Source organism: Syngnathus typhle, linkage group LG5 (assembly GCF_033458585.1).
Source record: "Syngnathus typhle isolate RoL2023-S1 ecotype Sweden linkage group LG5, RoL_Styp_1.0, whole genome shotgun sequence".
NCBI lineage: Eukaryota > Metazoa > Chordata > Actinopteri > Syngnathiformes > Syngnathidae > Syngnathus > Syngnathus typhle.
In genome coordinates, this window is record NC_083742.1 from 20427065 (window position 1) to 20450557 (window position 23493).

Sequence of the window (23493 nt, forward strand, 5' to 3'; positions counted from 1 at the left end):
TATATATATATTGTTGTAAAACGTGTCTTTCTTTTGTACTGTGAATCTGAATAAATGAACACTTGTAAATACAAGTGTTTGTGCATAGCTATGGTTTAGCTTCAAGCAAAAGCTCATTGTAAAAAGCTGATCCAATACAAAATCATGCACAAACTTGATTTATATATATGATCTTTATAAGGAGCCCCAACATTTACATCCATCACAGCAGTGATTACAACCAGGAAAAGAAAGCAAACATTGTGTACAGTGCATGAAGCCATTGAGGTACAATAAATGACCAGAGGATGAGAAGAATTTTGCCACTTCACTCTTCCAACAGCGTGCGTAGGTCGGTAGGTAGCCCTTTCAACAAACTCTACGGGACAGTCACAATATTTTCTTCCTCTAATAAATAGGATTTCAAATCACATGGCAATCTAATGTATGCATATGCCAGAGAAGCTTGCGAAGGCCCAAGCTAGCCTTCCCCATAGATTGGACCCTATTTGAAGTGTTAACGGAGAAAATAACGCCGTTGTTTGACAAGCGAGCAAGCAATAAAATAAGGATTCGATCCAATTTACAAAACCAAAATAGAACGACAGCGAGTACCAAAGCAAAAGGCACGACGGTTTGATGAAGCAGAAGAAGGCACATACAGTATGGATGCTGCTGATCTCTCATTTGATGATTGACAATTTCCCAACGCTATTGACATCCATCACAGTCCAGTTTGATGTCCTGCTTCAAACATCAGAGGTAAACAATGTTCTCCTCGCTTGCGTCCTCCCTAAGATGTCCTTCCAGAGAGAGGTAGGACTGCTGGGGGAGGAGCGGCGTGAGGGAAGGAGAAGAGGAGGAGGAGTAAGCGACTTGGTCAAGTTCTTGGCCGGGCATCTCTGGCCTCCAGGCCCTCGGGGAATGGCCCTCCGACTGCGGACTCCAGTCTGAGGAGAGATGGGAGTCAGTCCTTGGAGGCTTTTGAGCATCCAAAGAGAGAAGACAAAAAACACCATTTTTGGAATGAGATTATATTCTAAAAATGATGCTCTCACGACATGTGACGATGTATTATTTCCATTCCAAATGATATTGCACGACATACATTTGCCGGCGCTCTGCGGCTGCGCTGTGCCTCTGTTTGCGAAGGGATTGGCAGAGGCGTCCAGAGGCTGGTCGGGCCCGTGATTCTTGTTGCCCGAGGTGAGAGCATCCTGAGAGTCTTTTCTGTGCCTTTGGCTCAGCAAGGTGTTGAGGCTGTTGTAGAGGCTGGCGCTAAGGCTAAGGTCAGCACCGCCAAAGGTGGAGCTTTGCCGGGGGCCGGAGAGCAGATACTGCTGCTGCTGCTGCGCGTGGTTGTTGTTGGGGGGGGACTGCTGCCGCCGCCGCCGCCGCTGCTGCTGCTGCTGCTGCTTCTTCTGAAGAGAGGCGAGCAGAGCTGCGTCGTTCTCGTACGTCCAGCAGCTGCCGTCGAGGCTGCCTGAGCGACTGTGAATTGGCACCTGGGGGGGGGGGGGAGGTTTCAAAGACAGGAGGTCAGATGATGGAGTGTGCTGGGAACACCACTTGATTTTCGAGCTAACGTTTTGCAATTTTATCAGTAAGTTCATCCGTCCGTCCATCCCCATACCTCGTATTCATCGAGAGGTATGGTCACGGGCAGACTGCTCTGCCGGTTGTGTCTCCAACTCTGGAGGAGACACTGCTGGGCTCGGAGCTTCTCCTTTTCCCTGTCGACACTCTCCTGGCCCTCCCGCAGTCTGTCCAGACTGTGTCGATATTCCATCAGCTGAGTTTCCAGCTCCTGGCGCTCACAACGCAGCCGTTGGGCCTCCAGGATGCAATGGCGCTCACGCTGCTCCAGCGCGCCTTCCTGCTCAGTCTGGACGCAATTTACACAACATCACACGGATGACACCCGCCCCGCGGTGAGCGTCGGGTGGGAACCTACCTGTCGTTTGTCTCGAGCCACACACTTCTTGTCCCAGCGCTGCTGCTCTAGTTTCAATTCCACCTGAAGTTTGTGCACCTCGTCCACTTCTTCCTTCTTCCTCTCTGTAGCCTTCTTGTCGACGTCCTCTTTCCTCTTCTCAACGACCGTCTCCTGCAACGCAGCGCATCTCCTGTAAAGTGTTCACCACTGGGCGACGTGAGGGAACTCGTACCAAGGTGTTTTGGAGCGAGGCAAGGCTCTTGAGCTGAGATTGCTCTCCTTCCTGAAGGAGAATTTTTCGGATCTCCAGGCAGCTGTCCTGGAGAGTCACGGCAGCCTGCGAATGGCAAATACTCACTTGATGTAGAGCGACTGCCTTCAGAAATAACAACTGAACGTTTCGAGCCGCTTCGACGCTACTCGAATATCGAATCGATCTTTATTGTCATTGTCACACACGGTTGGCAGTTTGTGTCTTTACTTACCTGCAGACTATAAAGCAGCTGAGTCAGACTCTGCACACTCTCAGCCACCTACAGAAGGAAGGAGGAGCCTCTGTTAGGATACAAGAACTCCAATTGGGAAGTCCATATATATACGTATCATAGGGCAACCTTGAAGAGTGTTTCTTTGGTGTGACTTTGCTTCGGCTCCTGGCTCCACGAGATTCCATCCGTCCCTTCGCTGTCCGACCCGAGAGAAGTGGAGCTCATACTAAGCGTGCTCAGGTAATCGGCTGGCGAAACAAACGAGGCGACGGTGACGTACATTCCACGCGTCCGTCACGCAGTGGCCAAGCAAGCTGCCTTACGTTCTGAGGGCGACTCTTGGATGCTGCTGCCGTGGCTGTTGTAGTCGGGCCACTCGCGGCCACGGACGGGAGAACTGCCACGTTGTCCGTCGTGAACCTGAAGAACGCCGATCAGGTTTTCCGCTACGCGGGAAGCGAGAGTCATTCAAGTTGACTTTGCGTCAGGCAGGTGAAAATGCATTTGACAGTGACAAAGCTATGATGACTTCCATTTAGCCTTTGTGCCGGTCACCTTCTCTGAGCGCGGCTGCGAGCAGTGTGGAGGCCGGTCTTGGGGACTCGCTGTCAATTTCTGCTTGTACCAGCAGGCGGCGATGTGGAATGGCTTCTGGAGAGCGCAGCGTTAACTCTGTGAGCGCAGCATATAACTCTAACTTCTCCTCCAAGCTGGTGCAGATACGCTGGTCCTGAATGAACAAGGTCTCTACCAAAAGACAGAAAAACGCAGATGAATTCAGCAGCCACTATTTGGTTCTTCTCAACTCTTACCTTGGAACTTTGACATTTTCTGAGCTTGAACTTGGGCCGCTCGCTTGGCCTCTTCCGTTTCGGTGCTACGCTGCTGCTCCTCCTCCTCCTCCTCCTCCTCTTCCTCTTCCTCTGGACAGCTGCCATGAAGGTTAAGTAGGTTAGATAATGCTAATGACACACGCACACACACACACACACACACCTCTCTACAGCTTGTCTGATGTGTCTCATCCAAGCATTTCTCTCCTCTCTGGCGCTGGTGTGAACTTCATACATCTCCGGACCGGCTGAGGAAGCGGAGATGAGAAACATCCCGCGCTCCTCGTTGGCTACTTCTCTCACGATGAGCTTTTGCAGCGGGATCACGGGAGGCTTCTGGTCCACGACGGCAAATACAAAGCGTTGATCTTTCTCTTGCAGGAACACCACCACATCTGTAAGCAGGAGTGCCAACGTATCTAGGGTGGGGGCGGGGGTGGGGGGATCCATTTGGATGAGTTGGCAAGTACATGAAAGCAAGCCAGCGGCGCAAACCTTTAAGGCGGCCCGTGGCAGTCTTCCAGTAAAGCAATCCCTTGTGTCGTAGATGTCGGTGTTTGCTGCGCAGGTCCTGCTTGCCAATCACCTTGCCGCTCTTCAGTTTGGCAAAGCTCTTGTTCTCCAGACGGGCGAGCACCTCCTGCAGCTCCTGAGATCGCTCGTACTTACTCACGGTCAGGTCCACGGCGGCGATGATGTCACGAATGCGAGCCAGCGCGCTTGATAGGTCCGTGTGTTCCTGACTGCCTTCTGTCGGGGGGTGAGGTCATTGATCCAGGTCAAGGTCAGATATCCAATAGTTGATGATGATCGATGACACAAATCAACGCCAGTCGTTTGTTTGCCTTGCCTTGAGTGTAATGTAAAATCCTCTCCAACAAAACCGGGTACTTGGTGATGCGCTGGGTGACTAAAAGGATGAACTCAGGAATCTCTCTTCTCCTGACCAGCAAGTTATTGCTCTGTTGCTGCGAGCACAAAAAGGATTTGACAACGCGTCCATGTTGCCAGCCAGCGCGCCAGCCGTGTCCTGAAAGGCAGGCCTACTTTGACAAAGTTCTGGAGTTTTTTGTTATGCTGCTGAAGCTCCTTGAAGACACCGACAGCTTCCAAGTGGTGACTGCAGAAATCTCCGTACAGTCGCTTCATCGTCTCAGCGTTTCCATGGGAGAACTGAAACGGAAGTCTTACCGTATCTTGGCAACGGCGAAGGGTAATCGTTCAGCAGCACCGACCTGTTGAAGAAGGACGTCTCCAATCTGGCAGATGAGGTAATTTCTCCGGTCGTCGCCTTGGGTTGACGCTTGTTTGCGCTCCTGCAGGGATCCAAAAAGGTTCCTGTGGAAGAGCAGCAAGGAATCCAAGCAGGGGAAAATGCGGGCCACGCAATCCCAGCCTAGCCGCAGCTCCTCCAGCATGCCTCGTCTGAACACTTCGGACATGACCGTCAGAGTCTGGATGTGGTGCAGCTCCGTCTGCATCAGCTCTACAAAGTGGGGAGGGCCGGGCCGGGCAGGGCAGGGCCATTAAAACCAGCAGCAGATTGAAGGCCAGGGGCCGGCCTCACCGTAAATGACATCCTGCCGTTTGACGGCACGTCTGTCGTGTTGCCTGCAGAAATCCGGACTGACGGCGAGGCTCCACGACTCGGCGTCCAGCCCCAGCAGGTCGGCCGACAGATCGCTTCGTGGAGGGGCAACGGCGTCATCTACGCGACAAATGGTTTCGAATCAACGCTCGTTCGATAAAAGACTTGCCGTTGAGTCTCACGGACCCTGCGGGACGAGCGACGGAAGAGCGGCCGGAAGCGGAGCGCCCTCGTCCGGCTGGGAGCCGTACGATGGAGGAACGCAATCCACCTCCATTGCTGCCGTATCACTGGGCCGCCTGGAAGCAGAAAAGGCAACGGAGAACCTCCGCTTACAGAAAAGAACCGCCAGGTCATCATGATGACGTTCAGCCTACCTGCTCTCCAAGGAGGCGGAGAGGCTTTTGGAAAGAGGCTCCGGCGTTTCTCGCTTTTCTTTGGTCGTTGCTGTAAGTGACAGGGATGAGGAGGCCACAGGAGAGGTGGAAGCCATGTCTTTCGCAGAAGCTGAAGGAGACAAGAGACATTTGCACTGTAGGTCAATGTTCAAATTAAAGTCCCCTGTGAGAAGGAAATAAATGTCAACTAAATCTAACACCGCAGAGTTAGACAATGTATGAAGAAGATGTCCTCACTCAACCTCTCGCTCACACACACACACACACACACACACACACACACACACACACACACACATAGAGTCAATACAATCCAGGCTGGATCCCCCCCCCCACTGAGGCAGATTACAATTTAACCTTTTTTTTTCTTCTTCCTTAAATGGAGTCATATGGGTGAGAGTCAATGATTTGCTTTCCACAACAGGAAAACAAAGGAGGAGGAGCGGTGAAAATGAAAAGAAGACCAAAGAAGTCATTTCAGACTCACTCACTCTGTGGGAGAGACAAATTCTTGCTTTTCATCAACGACGCATTCTTCTCCTGCAGCTTCTGAGGAAATGTGACACGTTGGCTTCAGTTGATGAGCAACATATTTGTACAGGTAGTGCCTTTCAAATCAAACACATGACGCAACCCACACTGTTATTATTTCGGGCTCTTGAGAACATGGCATCATTCCAGGAATTCTTTTTGTCACCAAGTGTTGGGATTTCTTCTTCCAGGCTTTCAAACTGCCTGATTTCTTTTTTATTTCGCGTTCAGCCTTGGACAGGCATGGCAGTGGAGTGAGAGAAGAGGAGGCAAAGGCAATGACCTACAACATACGTAGATCTGCAGCGCACAGCACTTTGGACTTTCCAGGAAGGACTTGGTGCCAAAGATGAGACAGTCTAGTCAGCCTAAAATTAAAATATGGGAATCCCATGGGTGTTTTATTTAAAAAAAACTGGCCCCCTTTTTTTTTCAGATTTTTCTTCTAAAAGATTTTTCCACCCCCCGGTTTTGCCAAAAGAACGTCTGCTGAATGTTAATCAGCATTTTCTGGGAGAGAAAAAAAGGGTTTTTTTTGCAGACCCCCTGAGATAGCCTTGTCCCCCCCGCTCCCAGACAAAAGTCTGAACACATACTAAGCAATGAGATTGCGACGAGCCGGCCGGCCACGACTCCCCATGGCTTTGGATGAGAACCCAAATAGCGAGTGCATTTGAAAGAACAAACAAACGAGAATGCTGAATTCTTTTCGGATGCTGGTTACCTTTCCGCATTGTGCAACAGAGTCTTGGCAGTTCTTGTGGACGTTCGCTAAACAGTCTAGTGAGGACAAAAAAAGAAAAAAGAATTCAACCAGTGAACCTTACAAGCAGTGTCCAGATGGGCGTCCAAAGTGCCCGCCATTGTTGACTTTGCCATCGGAGGCAGCACGTGCAGAGGATATTGACACTTTGCCACCACAAGACAGTCCAACAACGACAAGACGTCTTACTGGAGCACTGCAGCGCGTCCTTCCCACAAATGGCCTTATCGCAGGCCGCACAGACAGCAGGAGCAGATGGAGACGCGGGCGCAAACTGATGTCCGTTGGCGCCTCTGTTCTTGTCCTTGCCATCCTTCACCTCTTTCCCTTTCACCTGAAAAGAAAGCTTAGGAAGATTTTCCCCGCCTGCCCACTCCAGTGTGTTCACTTTGTTCCGGTCGAAGGGTAAGCGCGGTGGTCACGCTTTGTTTGTCCTTCCTAATGTTTATTTTCAAACGATCAAAGTTTACGAGGAAGACTCCCGAGTTTATGTTTGGTGCGCTGAAACACGTGCGCGACGATACTACGGAGTGTGTTTTGGTTCCTTATGATGGTTTAAGGTGATGTAAGAAGATCTTTTTCCCGTGTCCTGTTGCTAAGACCTGAGGAGAGGGACTTTTGCTTTCTCCCTGCATGGCCAAATAAAGCCACCCTGGACGGAGCCGGCTGAGCTATCTGAACTTCCAGCTTGACTTCAATTCTACTTTCCAGAGCGTCTCACCTTGCTTTTGCCACGAGTGCTGGACATCCTGCTCTTGAGGAAACTGAAGGTCCGGCTCACTTTGTATTTCTCGGACTCCGCCTTGGACGGAAGCATGTACTTGTCCCACTCCTCGTCCTCGATCCTGTTGCAGTGTAAACATTTGCGTTAGCGGTCGGTCCTCCTTCACCTCGGTGGCATTTTGGAAGCAAAAGCCACGAGATGAGTCTTTGGAATAACCTGCAATTCTAGCATCATGCTGACATGAAAGAATGTCCAGACACTGCTCTACAGACTCTACTCTCCTCTACTCTCGATAACATGCTTGGCATGCTTGGGTGTCACTCTAGTGGATGCTATTTACAGCATGACCTCGGAGAGATGCAATTAATACCATGTACCAACACTTGACAGTAGGAAAAGGGCAGAGCAGAAAATGACGTGCAGCGTGATGTCAAAATTGGAAGTCAGGCTCAAATGTGGAGTTTGTACGCGCTGCAGTTAATGATGCAGTTAACGGAAGAGGTGGAGTCAGTCGCCCGTAGCGCAGCGCCCATGCACGTTGAACACATACTCTTTAAGGAACTCTGAGAGGGTGAGGTGTTGGAGTGATGCGCCGCCGCTCTCCTCCTCTGCTGACTGGGCCCGCTTACGGAAACCCAAAAGCCTGTGTGATGGATATAGCACACCTTCTTTTTTAGGTGGGGTCCATTCGGTAGGTTAGAATCAATCCATCAATGAAAGAAATCAAAATTCAAATGAAATATTCAGATGTTAATGTCTATGGATTGAGGGTCTAAAAATGAGGCAAGCGTTATTTCTTACGACGGACTAGATTTGCATTTTCTTAAGGATGGTGACTTTCTTCCATCTGATGAAGTGCATTCAAACGACAGACAGCATGATTGATGAACTCGCCAACGTAACGCGATGACCTCAAATGTTTCCTCAATTAGCAATGCACGGTGATTAGTGAGCAAAATGCATTAGGACATTATAGCCTGCGACAAAAAACGACAAAAGGAAATGGATGACAAATCAAAGGGGTGAATAGAAAATGTCTGGCGTTCAATGGCTAAAGGCTCACGCCAGGGATGGCGCCGTTTACGTCCAGGTTGCAAATCAGAGCATAAAGTGGCCCTTGCAACAGGAAGCGAGTCACATCCTGCCCCGCAGCTAATCTCTTACTGCCGGCCCGAAAAGGCCGCAAGTCCCAGTAAGGCCCTGCGCAGTCGAGCGGATGGCGTCCGTCCGTCCGTCCGTCCGTCCGACCGTCCGTCCCAGATGAGTGGCGTTACCTCTTTTCCTTGGAAGTCTCGCTCGGGTTCAGCACACTCTGCTCTGTAACGTGTCAGAGAAAGGCAAACGAGTGAACATGGCATTCGCGGGAAGGAAGTTAGGAGCCAAGCCGAGCCAAGCCAAAGGCAGAGGTTGAAAATTTGATGCCATTGGCAGAATTGTGAAAAAGAAAAAAAAGAAAAAATGCCACCCAACACACAAAGACCAACCAAATACGGCGCCAGAGTTTTGCCAAGGATTAACGGAGGACATTCGAAATAGAACAGCCAAACCAAGAGGAGTCCAAAAAAAAAAAAAAGGAGTAACCTTGAAGTCACCTCAAAACCCAAAAGTGCTTTTTGATCAGACACCAATTAGATATGAGCGAGCATCTTCCCGTGTACTTACTAACGTGGTTGAGTGGATTGAGCGATTTGGACAGCGATAAAGCCTGAAGGAGAGAGCGACCACTGCCGCCGAATGCACCGTCTAGGCACACAGTGGCCGTGCTGTCTTACAACAATGTCAACGCTAATCGCATCCGGCGGCACACTTCTCTTGTTTTGGGGCTGATAGCGTTCAAAATGGATCATTTGAAAACATTTCCCACCGCACCGCAACAGATGACTTTCAACCCGCGTTTGAACGGGATTATGCCGCCGTCGCATCCCGGCGGCGAGCGCCAGGTGCACACTATTTTACTTTTCTCTGACCATCCAAACTTAGTCATCACCATAGAAAAAGTTTTGAAATGACTGATCTGTGTCCATTTTTAAGAACACAAAAACCTGCCATTTGAACAGTAGCGCTTAGTGCTTTTTTTTTTTTTTTTATTGAATCAGCCGCACGCACCATCTGTTTGTGACAGCTATCGGGCCGGCCGGCCGCTTTGTTTCTATTCTATTCCATTCATCCAGCCGGCCACAGAACAGAGAGGTCAGAGAGGAACAGAGTCCGCTCACCTTCTGCCAGGTCAGTAACAGTGGCGTCTCTGTTTAGCGAGGGGCGCGAGGGCCTCGCCTTAGCAGAGGAGTAGGAGTAGGAGCGCAGTCGAACCTCGCCTTCCTCCGGCTTCTGGATGAGAGCAGGGACAGAGCAAACAGAACATTTTTCAATCACGCTGAAAAACTCCATCAATACCTCAGAGCATTGAGGAGCAATTGTTGATGTTTAGCGATGTGCGGATTTTACAGCCGCACTCTTGAAATAGTTGTTTCCCTTCTTTCGAGCACACCGTCGCGATAAGGGATGGATTGACAACCGGCAATACCTTGGAGAGCTTTTGCGATGGCTTCTGCAGCGTTGGGGCTGAGCAGGGGTACGGGTGTCCCGGTGTGTCCTCTTCTCCGCTGTCACACTCAAGACTGGGACTGTTGACACAATCAATGCTGCCACTTTTCAGCTCAAGGAAATCACAACGGCTACCGTCGTACCTCAGTCCGCGGGCCGCCGCCGCCAGCGGCAGGTTGCATCGTCGGCCGTTCAAAGTGGGAGAAACCGGAAAGCTGCTTGGCGGCCGTCGCCTCTGACCTCCTTCAAACAAACGCAAGGCGGAAGCCAGGGGGGAGGACGGGAAAGATGGAGGGGGGGAGACGCGGAGAGGCGACTCCTTGGATTTCTGCCTTGGGACAGCTCTCTCGCCATTTTCTGGACACCTCCTCCAGTCAGGGGGTATCATGGAATCCCAGCAAAGGCTGCCAACGTCAGCTGACAGGCCAGAGCCGTACTTCACATCAACATCATCCGCCTGGAATCGAAAAGTACAAATGTGTTGTTGCAAGAGTTACGCAACCGGTCAATGTCTTGGCTTTTGACTTGCATCCAAAACAATTTTGAACTCTGTAAGCGCAGTGGCAGATGTCAAGACCAAAGACATACTTTTGCTTCCACAATCATCTCTCCACTCACTCGGTCCACCACCACGGCGTTGGCATAGACTCCGTCTTTCCCGTGGATCATCGCCGACAGCCTGGCAGCGGCAGCCAGAGTCGGCGATGAGGTCTGGCTCTCGCCCGTGGACTGGCTTTTTTCTGTTGGGAGAGCAGAGACATTTTTCAACCTTATGTTCCGTTTCTACGGCGACGGCCGAAGAATCCCTCACAAACACAGGAAGTGACATGGACATCCTGGGCAATTCAGCGAGCAGAGCAAGAGTGTGTTTGCCTCAAAGGCTCATTGCGCACACACACACACACACACACACACACACACGTGAAGGGCTGTGTCAAGCGTTGTGCTGCTGCTGCATGTGTAGCCTGGTTTCTTCCCTCAGCCGGCCGCGTGGCGAGATAACTTCCAGTGAGCACACAGTAGCATTGAGGGGAACCTTTGCGACACAGTGGAGCCACTGTTGAGTGGCAGCCAGGTTCTGCTGGCTTCGTAAAACAGGCACTGGATACAAAACAAAGCTTCTAAACACTCTTTCTAGGAAAGATTCCATGTGGTAGTGGTCGTAGTCGTTCCGTTTCGGATAGTAAGTGAATAAATAAAAGAGTCGCGCCGGGAAGTGTAGCAAGCAGCACGCTTGCATCCAAAGCATTTCTTTGACAAAAATCAGCTGTCAATCAAAGGGCAAAATTCCATAGCTACTGGCACCACACAGCAAGAGGAACGAAGGCCACTTTTACAGGAGGAGGATAAATCACAGCGGCAAATGGCTGTACTTCCTGTCGGCCGCCGGTCCAATCAATCTGAGAAGCCGCGAGGACCTTGAGGAGAGAACCAGATGGTTCTCGCTTCATTCATGTCCAACGGAAAAGGGGCCGACGTTAAGTGGCGCATCTGTACCATGTCAAGAACATGCACCTTGAGCACAACTTCTAAACTACTTCGGTAACTGCGGGAGCAGGTCCTCAATCCCAAACACACCACAAGTTGCACGCACACAAAAAGCCCACCAATATTGAACAATAACAAAAGCGCCCACAGAGAGTGGAGACAATAGATTGATTTTCCAGATGATCAAGTCTCAATATCAATTGCTTAAACACATTCATTCTACCCAACAGACCAATCCAAATAAGATGGAGCGGAAAATATAATAACAAGCATAAGAATGACAACAGGAAAACAGAAAGTACTGTGCAATTCATTGTTGGGGGGGGCACTAATAATTCAACTGCTGGACCAAGTTTGAAGCCACAGCTGGCTGCCACGGCCCGGATCATAGTGACGCCTCGGACCCATTAAACGCTTGCCTGGTGATCATTACTGTCAGCCGCTGAGGTCTGTCTTTAACATTAGTTGGCGCAGAAATAACAAAGAAGCCCGCAGAGATGATATTCCTCACACTCTTGGGCGATGCAGGTTGCCATTTCATCAGATGCAAAATAGCACGTCGGGCTATTTGTGTAGGATTGGAAGGCTCCATGTGATATTCACACCCTACGTAGCCCAGAGCGAGCGAGCGTGAACCCTATACAACAGTAGCGCCAAAGAGTGTCAGAGCTCTTCCAGAAAGTAAGACAAAGACGCCAGTCAGTGGCGGCCCTTCAGACCAGCGCAGTTAAACACCGAGAGTGACCCGTCCCCCCGCCCCCGCAACCTGGGAGGGAGAGAGAGAGGCAGCCTGGGTGCTTTGGGGGAGGCAGGTTTGTCACAAGGGCTCTTTCTCAAAGTCTTTGGAAGGTGGAACATAAACAACGAGCGCTAGCTACCTGTCAATTGGCCCGACGCTTTGGAGAGCGCAAGAACGCGAATCATCTCTGCTTTGATGACGTCACGTTCAGGAGAGGCCGGAAATATTAAAAAGAGGGTCAAATCATAAACGCAGGCAGGCGGGAAATGGAGACAGCCACCCAAAAGCAAACTTGAAACTTGTCTTTTGTCCCTCCAAAGGATTCCAAGGATGCTGAGTTGGCCAATGATGTCATGCTATTCTTCTGAGTGCATCATGCAGATGATCAAGCATCAAAACTAGAGAGAGTCGCAACCACAACAAAAATCTTCTCAACGCTATTGCCTGACCCTCCACGCTCGGCACGGCTACAGGGTTAGACTAAGTTTTTAATGGCAAACTTTTTCCCGCAGCTGAACTTGTCCATTGTCCAGATTGCGGATGCCGTGCGGGCGTGCGTCCACTTCAAATTCAAGCCTTTATATGGTCACTTTGATAGCAGAGTTCATTTTGGTTTAGTCATACAAGCGAGCCGGCTTTAAACAATTTGCCAGTGTCAATCTCAATTATTCCGCAATAACGGGGATTGTGCAGCTGCTGAGCTTTCGAGTCGCAGATGAGGGAAAGTCATGGAGTCAAGCCATGACACAAACATGGCAGTAACTTGAGCTTCTGCCGTGTCTGTCCATGCCGTCGGTCACTGGCTTCCTGGGAAAAGACAACTTTTGACAGGATTGGAATATAATTGCGGAGGTGAGTCGAACAACCCGTGCGCTAAATCGGGCTTTGCTTTCCATAAGGGGCCAAGAAAAGTCTTTGTGACTGTCCTGGACTTGATCACTCACGTGGAGCCCAAGATGAAACAACAATGCTGAGCGTCTGCCCGGTGAGGACATCTGTCATTGGGCAACACGCTGTCAGATATCAAGTTACATCAGAGGCAAACAAACAGTTAGCTACTGCGGCTTGCGGAGAAGTACGTTTGATGGCAACAGGCTCAATTCCACTTTAGGGCTCCAAAATCTTCTTGCTTTTGGTTGCCGACTGAAACTTTGTGCAAACGAGTCATCTGCATGCAGTCTGAACACGCAATGCTTTGAAAAGGTCCATTTTCACAACAATGCAGATGACACACACCAGGTACCAAATACCAAAGAGTCCTTGCAGCGCTCCGTTACCTTTTTGACGCATCCTCCTCCTTGGAAAAGAGGGCCACGAGTAGTTAAAAGGAGACTCCGAGTCGGAATCCATGACAGCGTGCTGTCTTGCTACCGGCTCAAGCTTGGTCAAAACAGAAGCCTCAGGGTACATCCATTCCCGCACGGCGGGCGGGAGGAAGAGGCTAGGTGCCGGACGGCCGGCCGGCTGAGCCACTAGCTGCGTGCGGCGGCGGCAATTGCTCCTTTCTCTTTCCAGAGCCCCGCTGTAGACACTTTAGCCAGCATGTTCCCCCTGGCTCCCCCAAGCACCCCTCCCCCTAAAGCCCTCCCCAACTCGGAGGAGTCTAGCGCTGTCCTCCCTCAACTTTCCTTTTTCTTTGCGACTTTCCTAACTCGTTTCCAATTGTGTGCCTCTTTTCACTCATCTGCAACACGTTTTGAAGGGAGCACTGAAGTGAAGCCACGAAGCCTGGTAGTGGCAGAAAGGGGGGGGGGGGGGGGGTTCAATGACGGGCCGGAAAAAGTGACTGGAGGAGGGAGGGAGAAAGTCAAACATAGGAGTGACTTCAGAACCTACAGAGAAGACAAACACCACTGCAGACAGCCGAGTGGAGGTGACACTGGAGAAATCATTAACCCTGTGCGTTGTCTCGCCAAGATAGAATGCGCCCAGTCGGTCTCCATTTGCTGGCCACATGGCGCTGGCCACATGGCATTGGCCACTGGGATCTCTCGGAATTGCTAAACACAGCGATGTTGAAGAGAAGGAGCAAACTGCCAGGTCAGCAGACTCACCATGGAGACAACAGTGAGCGCTGTGGCTATTTTCTTCTTCTTCTTCAGCCACCCGCCTCTTTTTCGACCGTTGCCAACTTACAATTCCCCAGCCAGCACGACGAGCACAAGCTCAAGTAGATGACTGCTTGTCATTCGTGATGAGAAGAGCAAGAAAAGCACCACCGGCCACCATAGCATGCCAAACATGTTGAGAATGCATCAAAAGTGCATGCGTGAGCAATCGGAGAGTTCCCACGGCAGAAAGCATCCTGGAAATCCCTCAGCTGGGGTCAGGGACTCTTGTTAGCATTTTTGGCGTAGCGCTAGCTAGCTCGTCATCTGTTGCCAAGCTATCCCTATCCTAAATTGTCCATTGCGTTCTCACACCACTTTGGAAAAAGCAGAGAATGGTTTTCTATTGCATCAAGCTGTCATTAAGAACCTGTCGTCAGTCGTACATTGAATTTGGGTGTCATTCATCGAAGCCAGCGGCAAGAAGAAGCTGATCCCAAGAAGGACACGGCAGAGAAACTGACAGTTAGGCTCCAAATTCCTCATTCCTTTGCTCTCATTGCTGAAGCTCTGACGGCAGAGATTCTGACTGACACCTTAGTTCAAGTCAAGAGTCCATATAGCGTGAGATAAAAACAAAACGACAAGATGAGCAATTCAAAGTTCATTAGCAATGACACAAAAGTGCTTTCCTGCCTGTTCAATTCATCAATTAAAGGGCTGGGGGGGGGGGGGGGGTTCTCAAGTCTATATTTATAAAAAGCATCCAAGGGATCAGTTGAGGTCACAGGCGGCTGGCTGTCTTCAAAGACAGAGAGAAGAAGAAGAAAGTGAATATCCCCATGCCGCGGACACGGACAGATGCGCAGAGCAAAATGGCGAAAGCATGAGCATGGAAAACAACACCAGCCACAGGAAGTTCAAATTGCAGACGTCCACTGCCAAGTATCGTAAAGCCCACAGATCCGGCTTGTAACCGCGACATTCTTGCGCTCAGGCATCATTTGGCGCACCGGTGGGTGAATCAAGCCCATCGTTCAACCCGCAGGATGTCGTCCAAGCTGGAGATCCGAAGGAAGCCACATGTTTAGAATTCATTAGCCGTCCAAAACATGCTGGCAGGAGCAGGATGACTCCGGGTCGGTTACAGGAGCACGCCATTTCATCAAAATGCCTTCCACGTGTCCCGACTGCGGTGAACAAAGAGGGACGAGCATCGGACGGAGAAGTCGAAAAGGGAGCCCAAATGCAATTTGTTAAACGGTTCCTACCGTTGAGCTCCTTTAATGATTGGAAGCTACTTGGACGCCTAAAACAACAACATAGCCACATCCACATCTGAAGCAACACAAGATTTCAAAAAAAGACAAATTCTGAAATGAGACGTTTGACATTAATAGCGGGTCCCTTACCAGAGTCAGACTGCTCGTCCTCTTGATTGAGGCAAAACATGAGGGGCTCCTCGTAGTCCTGTCGGGAGGAAAAGTGTTCACTGAGCGGCACAGCCAGACCTTTCCGTCAAGTTGCAAGCGTTCCGCTAAAAAGTCTGGCTAAGTACAAAAACACAAGTGTTTGGCAGCGAGCGAGATCAATTAGGTAACCATCTGTAGCGTGTACAACAGGTCCTGCCTGCACAAACATGAAACAAGCAAAGCCAAACAAAGTGGGCCGGCCATTCAAGGCACACTTGGTGGCGCCTGCCTGCGACACCTTGACAAGATTTTAGGAGCGCCATAGAATGAAGGCAGCTTGGCCACATGACAAATACATATTTGTTGCCTTTTCTGCTTTTGTCTCCTCACTTGGACTTTTTCTCCAAACAACATTTCTTAGCAACTCTGACTGACGGTGCCCCAAAACGGTGCCCATTGAATTCAATGGCTGACTGGTTGTTCTGTTGTACTTGCCAAAACATCAATACGCTGGAAAAGAAACCAGTTTGCATACTTTTGCCGGCGCCCATGTACCATTTCATGAGGTCATATTTTTACTTACATTATCGTCTGCAGCTGAATTCTCGCCGCTCTTATCAGCAAAAGCTCCTGCAACAAGCAAAAGCCAGCCTTCATCTTTCTTAATAACTCGGACAATATTAGTACATTGCAATAACTAGCAGGCGGTTTGAGTGCTCACACCCAAAACAATCAAGGAGGTCGCATGGAACGGTCAAAGGAAATTCCAAAGTTTCATTTGGTGAAAAAGGACAAGGAATAAAGAAATGGGTTGAAATGTTAAATAGGTTGGATTCCAGTGGGTTTAAAATATTCTTTAAAGATGGGAAACTTTTTTGTTCCGCATGGATATTGTTGTTGCGCAACATACGAGGGAGGGAAGGCGGCGGCACTGTGCGGAGATCGATCGACCGACCGACCGATCGACCGACCGACCGACCGACCGACCGATCGACCGACCGATCGATCGACCGACCGACCGACTGGTGTCGTCATAGGTTTAAATGTGTTTTTTTTAACATGCAAAGACATGTGGACAACATTAAATGTCAGTTGAAACCCAAAGAACAAAGTTGAGTCTTATTATTGGCGTTTTCTTCCTGAAAGCGAGCCTCTTTTCATTTTGCAGTACCTCCACATTTCCACATGAGGTCACTCAATTACTCCTATTCAAAACTAACAGAGAAAAAAGGGAGGGATTCAAGGTTGCCACGTGAAGAAGAACAACTAAATCTAGAAAAATGCCAATCCGAAATCCCGGTGATAGAAGAAAGGTGAAAGAGAAGATAGAAGAAAGGTGAAAGAGAAGATAGAAGAAAGATGAAAGAGAAGATAGAAGAAAGATGAAAGAGAAGATAGAAGAAAGATGAAAGAGAAGATAGAAGAAAGATGAAAGAGAAGATAGAAGAAAGATGAAAGAGAAGATAGAAGAAAGATGAAAGAGAAGATAGAAGAAAGATGAAAGAGAAGATAGAAGAAAGATGAAAGAGAAGATAGAAGAAAGATGAAAGAGAAGATAGAAGAAAGATGAAAAGAAGAAAGATGAAAAGAAGAAAGATGAAAAGAAGAAAGAGAAGATAGAAGAAAGATGAAAGAGAAGATAGAAGAAAGATCTTTCATCTTCTCTTTCATCTTTCTTCTATCTTCTCTTTCATCTTTCAGAGAGATCTTTCAGAAGAAAGATGAAAGAGAAGATAGAAGAAAGATGAAAGAGAAGATAGAAGAAAGATGAAAGAGAAGATAGAAGAAAGATGAAAGAGAAGATAGACGAAAGATGAAAGAGAAGATAGAGAAGATGAAAGAGAAGATAGAAGAAAGATGAAAGAGAAGATAGAAGAAAGATGAAAGAGAAGATAGAAGAAAGATGAAAGAGAAGATAGAAGAAAGATGAAAGAGAAGATAGAAGAAAGATGAAAAGAAGAAAGATGAAAGAGAAGATAGAAGAAAGATGAAAGAGAAGATAGAAGAAAGATCTTTCATCTATCTTCTCTTTCATCTTTCAGAGAGATCTTTCAGAAGAAAGATGAAAGAGAAGATAGAAGAAAGATGAAAGAGAAGATAGAAGAAAGATGAAAGAGAAGATAGAAGAAAGATGAAAGAGAAGATAGAAGAAAGATGAAAGAGAAGATAGAAGAAAGATAAAAGAGAAGATAGAAGAAAGATGAAACATGGATATGGATTGGTTAAATTACCGTTTTCTGCTGGATCGTCCACCAATTGTTCTTTGCCGAAAAGGCTCTCTGTTGGTTCTCTTCGTAACGCTTTAATCTGAGAGAAGGATACACCGCAATCAGCTTCTTCTTGATGAATCCTATTTAATGCAGTTCCTGTTGAAAGTGTGATGATCCAGTTGCAAAAGCATTTTCAATACACGAGTCGGAGAAAAGCCCCAAAGCTTCTCTCTCTCACTGACCTCTCTGAGGAAGCCTTCATCTCCAAGTCTGTTTCTGAGCAACTGAATATCAGCATGCCGGCTCTCCTCTGAGCTCCACTTGAGATTTTGTCGGACGCTCAGTGTCAAATTGCCCGTGTCGTGACAGTATCTCAGCAAGCGGGAGCGGTCTGCCCATACCTGAGACAGTCCTGCGGGAGGTGTGGCTAGAGGGTTGGGTGGCCTGCCACAAAATCAATGTGTTCAGACCAAACGCTCACTTACTTGGAGAGCCATTTGCAACATGCAACTGGCAGTTGTTCGCGTGATTGTGCTAACCTAGTGGAGATCCGTTCAATGACTGTCTCTCCGTTCAACAATTCGACAAATGATCACAAATTCAGCAACACTGAAGAATACAAAAGGTGCCAGTGTTTGAACGGAGTTTCAAATCTTACCGCAGGAGGAGCTGGACGAGTTCTCTGTTGCCCGACGAGTAGGCCAGCTGCAGCGGTGTGACGCCGTCCTCGTTCGGAACGTTGACGGCCATCAGACCTCCGGGCTGACAAAGCAGCAGCTCGGCCAGTCGACACAGACCCCATCGCACGGCCAGGTGGAGCAGGGAGTCTCTGGGGCTGCCATCTGTGCTGACCACATCACCATCGGGCAGATGAGTGAGTGATGAAGAGATCCAAGTGGAAATGACAAAACGGCAATCACCAGTGTGCTATTTAATGCGGATCTCCTGCTTTCTTAATTAGCATACTTGTCACCGACTCATTTCTTCTACGGCCCAGCACTGAATCGCTTTGGCCCACTGACCCACTTTAACAAAAATGTACACACTGACCTATTGCTGCATATGTTGGCCACCAAAAACAAACGCACTATATTTTTAGTTGCCATAAGTTTCCTGTGCTCTTGAAGCGGACAGCTTTATATTGTGACGTCAACGCAACTGTGAGCACCTGCAGTCAGCCCTACGTAGCCCTCATAAAAGGACAGCAGTTGGATTATACAGGTGCACCCGGCCGGGTACTAAAGAATCCAGCGAGCATAAATCCATGTCATAAAACAGCGTCAAATTGTTCTGCATGGCAAAGCCAAACCTACACGGTGGGAATGCATAATAATCCTTTTCTTATTACTCCACATATGTGCAAAGTTGACAGGGCCAATGGATGGGAGCGAGCAATGTGTTCTTAGGGTGTGCAAGTCAATATTAGCCTTGCTCTTTCAGCCGCCTTTAATAGTCCAACGGCAGAAGTCAAACGCTAAACGGGTTGACAAGCGCACTCGCATTGACCGCAGCAGACATTGGGAAGGGGACGCTGCTGCAATGAAACAGGCTACGCTAAGCGCATTAGCCTGAAATCCACTTTGTTGCTTCTGGGCTGTAGGTGGCTGTAAAGCACAATTTAGTTGAGATGAACAGGCAGACAGACAGACGGCGGCGGTGGTGTCATCTCGCAAACATGGCGGTCAGCGAAATGAATGGATGGATGGAGCTCCCTCCGCCTCAGGCAGTGCCCAGATGGAACGGCTCTATTAACTACATTAGCGGCTGCCTAATTAGCCATGATGAATTCAACGGGTGCACGCATGCGAGCGTGATCACTTCCGATTTCCGTGCGGCACTGCGCCGGCCGGCAAATGCTCTCGATGGTGGAGAAAGAAATGGGAGTGGAACAGAGTTGAAGAGTTCACCTTTGCAAAGGAAGGACGAAGCAAGAAGCAAACGATAGCGGTCGCTGAGAAGATGGAGCGGAGCTCTCACCGTCTCTGCTGGGAGTCCCCAGAATGTTCCAATTTGGAGGAATATCCAGGTTAGCCATGGCGAGAGCCACGCGTCGATCCATAGCCCAGCGGGAGCTCTGCTGGCCCAGGTTGAAGAGGCTGCTCAGCTCTGCGTGATCCGGAGACTTCAGACTATGTCCGCGGGTGACCAGGTGCTCTGCCAGCTCCTGACAATGACCCATTCTTAACATCCCATAGCACGATACACACAGCTCGAAAAAATGCTTGCTGTAACCATGTTGAGAAGGTCAAAAGCAATCACGTGGCTTCTAAAACAAGACTTGACAATCAAAGTCCATCCACACGGTCCCTTTCCTACCTGTGCGTCGTCTTGGACGTATTCCAGCATTGCGCCGCCCACCCATGCCAGAGGTGCGCTTTGGGAGCTCAAGTAGGCCTGCACAGAGACCACCTCGGCCAGGTTATGGCCTAAAACAAAACAAATGCGTACATTATTTCCACTAGATTCAATCTGTTCTCCGGCCATCATCCGTTGGGAGGTCAGCCAAAAATGTGCTCAATAAAATAAGCATCGCCTTCAACATTTCATCAAAGCATCTTTACTGACTGGTAATGGCTAGCGAGCGGGCTTGCATATTTCCTTCTGGTACGGCGTGATAATGATGATGATTTATTTTCGAGACAAAGGCAGGAACCTTCAGCAGCGTCGGGAGCGGGAAGGCTGGCCCGTGCCACCGTTGGCCGTCTCTGTCAAACTCTACTGTTGACGTACGGTTTCCCTCCTGAGAGGAAGTTGATAAGCTTCTGTGCATTTCCAGACATCAAGTCACTGCTAGATGACTGCAATTTGCTTGATCACAGACAGGATCGAAAAGATCCATTTTTCAGAGCCGGAGTTTTCGACTTGAAGATAATTTAAGTGAGGTTCCACGTTCACTTCCAGTACCGGGCACGATGAAGCAGAGCATGACGTCACTCTGAGCCCTGGTGACATGGACCAGCGTGGATCCTTCCAAAACAATGAAGACTTCGGCATCTTCCAGCGTGGAATCCACCCCGTCCAGTAATGCAAACACCTTGGCCTGGCCCTGATGTGTTTGACAAAGAAAGAAAAAAACATTCATTGAAGGATTTGAACAGGTTTGAATTCAAAAGAAGGATTTGGGGGGGTAAAACTCGTTAATATTTCCGTGGTACGCTAAATCTCTTGGCAGATTTGCTTTCTCTTGATGGTCCAATCAAATGTCCCCTCGATAAAAACAGGAAGGCCTTCTGCCGCAAACTGATGGGAACATTTGGATCTGAGGAGGCGCAACGTCAATTAGAGCACAACCATCTGCAGAGCCATAGACTGATGGGAGCCGGAAATTGCCAATAGCTCTGTGTTACTCTCATTAGGCTGGAATGAGATAGGCCGGCCCGCCCGCCCGTGTTGACTTCTGTGTTTTACAAAACAAGTTGCGAGCTTTGACTCTTGCCGCCGCTAGCTCTCCTCCGCGAGTCGCTTGCATTGGTCTGGGACACTTTTTGCTCTTTTGGTGAGCGACTCACACCGCCTCGTTGCTGGGTACTCGGGCACCGGCCGGAACATCAACCATCCTTCATTGGCCTTTTCCATCCGACAATTTGGGCGAGATGAAATGACAAGAAAATGATCCAAATAGAAGGCTACATCCCCGAAATGTTTGCAGGCAGACATTGAGAAAATGAAAAAAAATGGAGCATTTATCGGACGTTTGTGAACATCATCTTGAGCCGTGAGCCATCGCTCGCCAGTTGCACCGGGGAAACCAAATCGATCAGCCATCAAGCTGTGCGTGGCATCAATAGAGCCAACGGATACTGGGTGAAGTATTCTGGGAAACATCAAGTGATAAAGTGGCAGAAAATGACACAAGCTGTAGGCAAGACCAAAGTTCCAAGAATGACCTTGAAAAATGGTCGGCATGGAATATAAGCTTTGTGGGCTGAGAGAGTGTGGGATTCACAAAGTGTTTCCAGTTGTCTCCCATTTACATGCTTTGGTTAAGAGGGAAAAAAAGGGAGATGAGCCAAATTCTTCTGCACAGAAATAGGGACGCATTTCTTTTCACGCGGCCCCCGGCCGCTTTGCCGTAGCCGTGTGATATTGAGCCAACGGGATTGGTTGGCGCATTTATTTCTTGAAACATCCGCTTTGCACAAATGGAACAAATTGTCATTTTGCAGATACAGGAGGGCTGCGCCACTGTGGCTGTGGTCAAAATGCCTTTCATCTCGCTCAGCCATTTCATTTCTTTAAAAGACTCTCGACCTGGCAGATGCACATGAAGTCCAACCAAATTCAAGGCCGGCCAGTAGCATCCTTGCATGGGTCGTGTTCCGATGTTCTATTGTAGCACACATCTGCTCAATTCAAAAGCTAATGTGGTAGCATAATACGCCAACAACACCTGTTTTTTTTTCCATCCCAATAACAAAAGTAACTCGTAAAGCCACTCTCCGCTTTAAAGGTGGGAAAATGGTTCAATGTCACAAATAGAACGTGCTCCAACGAAAGCAACGTGAACAAACGTTCAATCGCATCCAGTGACGTGAATAGCAGCCCTCGTAATAGTCGCTGTCAGACTGAAAGAAAGAAAGGTGGAAAATATTTACACATCCGCTGAATGTTTTAACAGGAAATAAATGTCTTTTCTAACTGTGAGTAATTCAAGTACAAATAAAAAACAATTCTGTCAATGACTGAAAGTTACTGATTTGCCAAGTAGATAAGCTTTTATTCAGCGTGCCACTGACTGATGCTTATTCTTCCGCTGAAACAAAAGACACACGTTTGCGGCGGCATAAGAACTTTTAACTTCTTTCTCCACTCCTACGACGTCTCCCCAATGTTCCAATTGCATGTTTTTCAGACATCAAGACTGCAACTACTCACATATAGAGGCACTTTCCTTCTGCTCAACTCCATCTTCGCCGTACCTGCTGGAAAAAAAGAGCACTTCAATAAGCACTTGAGAACAAAAGGACACTTGATGATTGTCCCCTTCATTGTTAAGTCAGCTCTTGAAAGGATGAGCAAACACTATCTGCTTATCTTTGAATGATCATGGTCATTTTGAGACGCTCTCCTAATGTCCACGCTGTTTCACGAGACCTGATAAGCAATACAATACGTACACGTGCGCAGTAGGTAGTCAACAACATTGCATGCATGTAGTAGATCTCAAATGGGAAAAATGATTGAATTTCACTTCTGGTTTTAGTCAGACCGAGGAGCTTTATCTGTGCACAACTGATTTCGATTTGCCTTTTGCAGCACACCAACCGATACACACATTCAAACTAAAGCCACGTGAAATGAGGTGTTTTGCAGCAACTATTGACAGTGGCACCACTGTTAAAATACATAGTCATGTATTTGCACTAGCCAGATATTCTTCAATGTCTCGTTCAATGAAAATGTTTGTCACTTTTGTTCATCCAAGCAACCTCATTCAACCCAAACTAAGCAGATGGCTTTTTTCCATATAAATTCAATTCGATGAGTAATGTAGTGTACTTACCTGCTTAGAGCAAAAGATCGCAAGGCAAACCAGCAGTCCTCTTCACTAGTACGCCTTACCTTTGCTCCATTCCTTTTCACAAACCAGCAGTCCTCTTCACTAGTACGCCTTACCTTTGCTCCATTCCTTTTCAAAGTGTTAATAATTCACGTGCTGGTTGGTGTAAATGACTCCAGGTTGACTCGGCTTGGCTGCTATTTAAAGGGGGGCGTGACCAATGACGCCCCCACCTTGTCTTGGGGCAACGGCGGCGGAGTGACAAATTGACACTTGTCACATGGATTGTTTGAGTAACAGCGACCTCTAAAG

The 23493-nt window shown here is 48.6% G+C and overlaps 1 protein-coding gene across 17 annotated transcripts; it reads right to left on the reverse strand.

Moving 5' to 3' along the window:
* Window positions 1–154: 154 nt before the first annotated feature.
* On the reverse strand, window positions 155–23378 carry LOC133154866 (rho guanine nucleotide exchange factor 28-like). Of its 17 annotated transcripts, none has more exons than XM_061279909.1 (40): window positions 23298–23378; window positions 23185–23243; window positions 22557–22603; window positions 20586–20727; window positions 19998–20107; window positions 19659–19845; window positions 18340–18523; window positions 17924–18125; window positions 17703–17778; window positions 16055–16101; window positions 15472–15529; window positions 10373–10524; window positions 9928–10241; window positions 9765–9864; window positions 9457–9568; window positions 8903–8983; window positions 8515–8557; window positions 7791–7883; window positions 7238–7361; window positions 6706–6862; window positions 6478–6533; window positions 5714–5771; window positions 5202–5331; window positions 5011–5123; window positions 4804–4944; window positions 4472–4722; window positions 4284–4409; window positions 4087–4204; window positions 3732–3986; window positions 3400–3655; window positions 3216–3334; window positions 2959–3150; window positions 2727–2849; window positions 2530–2651; window positions 2401–2448; window positions 2148–2252; window positions 1934–2083; window positions 1613–1864; window positions 1088–1484; window positions 155–929 (listed from the first exon to the last, which is right to left on the reverse strand). In XM_061279909.1, the coding sequence occupies exons 3-40, from the start codon at window positions 22587–22589 to the stop codon at window positions 736–738; spliced, it is 5421 nt and encodes a 1806-aa protein (XP_061135893.1). In that variant the 5' UTR covers window positions 22590–22603; window positions 23185–23243; window positions 23298–23378; the 3' UTR covers window positions 155–735. The 17 variants fall into 17 exon arrangements, with proteins under 17 accessions (XP_061135893.1, XP_061135896.1, XP_061135895.1 ...); XM_061279912.1 differs by having other exon boundaries at window positions 1934–2086; window positions 6706–6850; window positions 10403–10524; window positions 23298–23377; XM_061279911.1 differs by having other exon boundaries at window positions 1934–2086; window positions 10403–10524; window positions 23298–23377.
* Window positions 23379–23493: the final 115 nt, after the last annotated feature.

Bases quoted from the DNA above. Each gene is read 5' to 3' on its own strand.
- LOC133154866 (XM_061279907.1), bottom strand. From the start codon at position 22,589: ATGGAGTTGAGCAGAAGGAAAGTGCCTCTATAT. The intron at 9,865-9,927 runs GTACGACGGTAG...TTGTGTCAACAG, and splicing joins GCGGCGGCCCGCGGACTGAG to TCCCAGTCTTGAGTGTGACA. The intron at 8,984-9,456 runs GTGAGCGGACTC...CTGTGTGCCTAG, and splicing joins TGTTACTGACCTGGCAGAAG to ACGGTGCATTCGGCGGCAGT.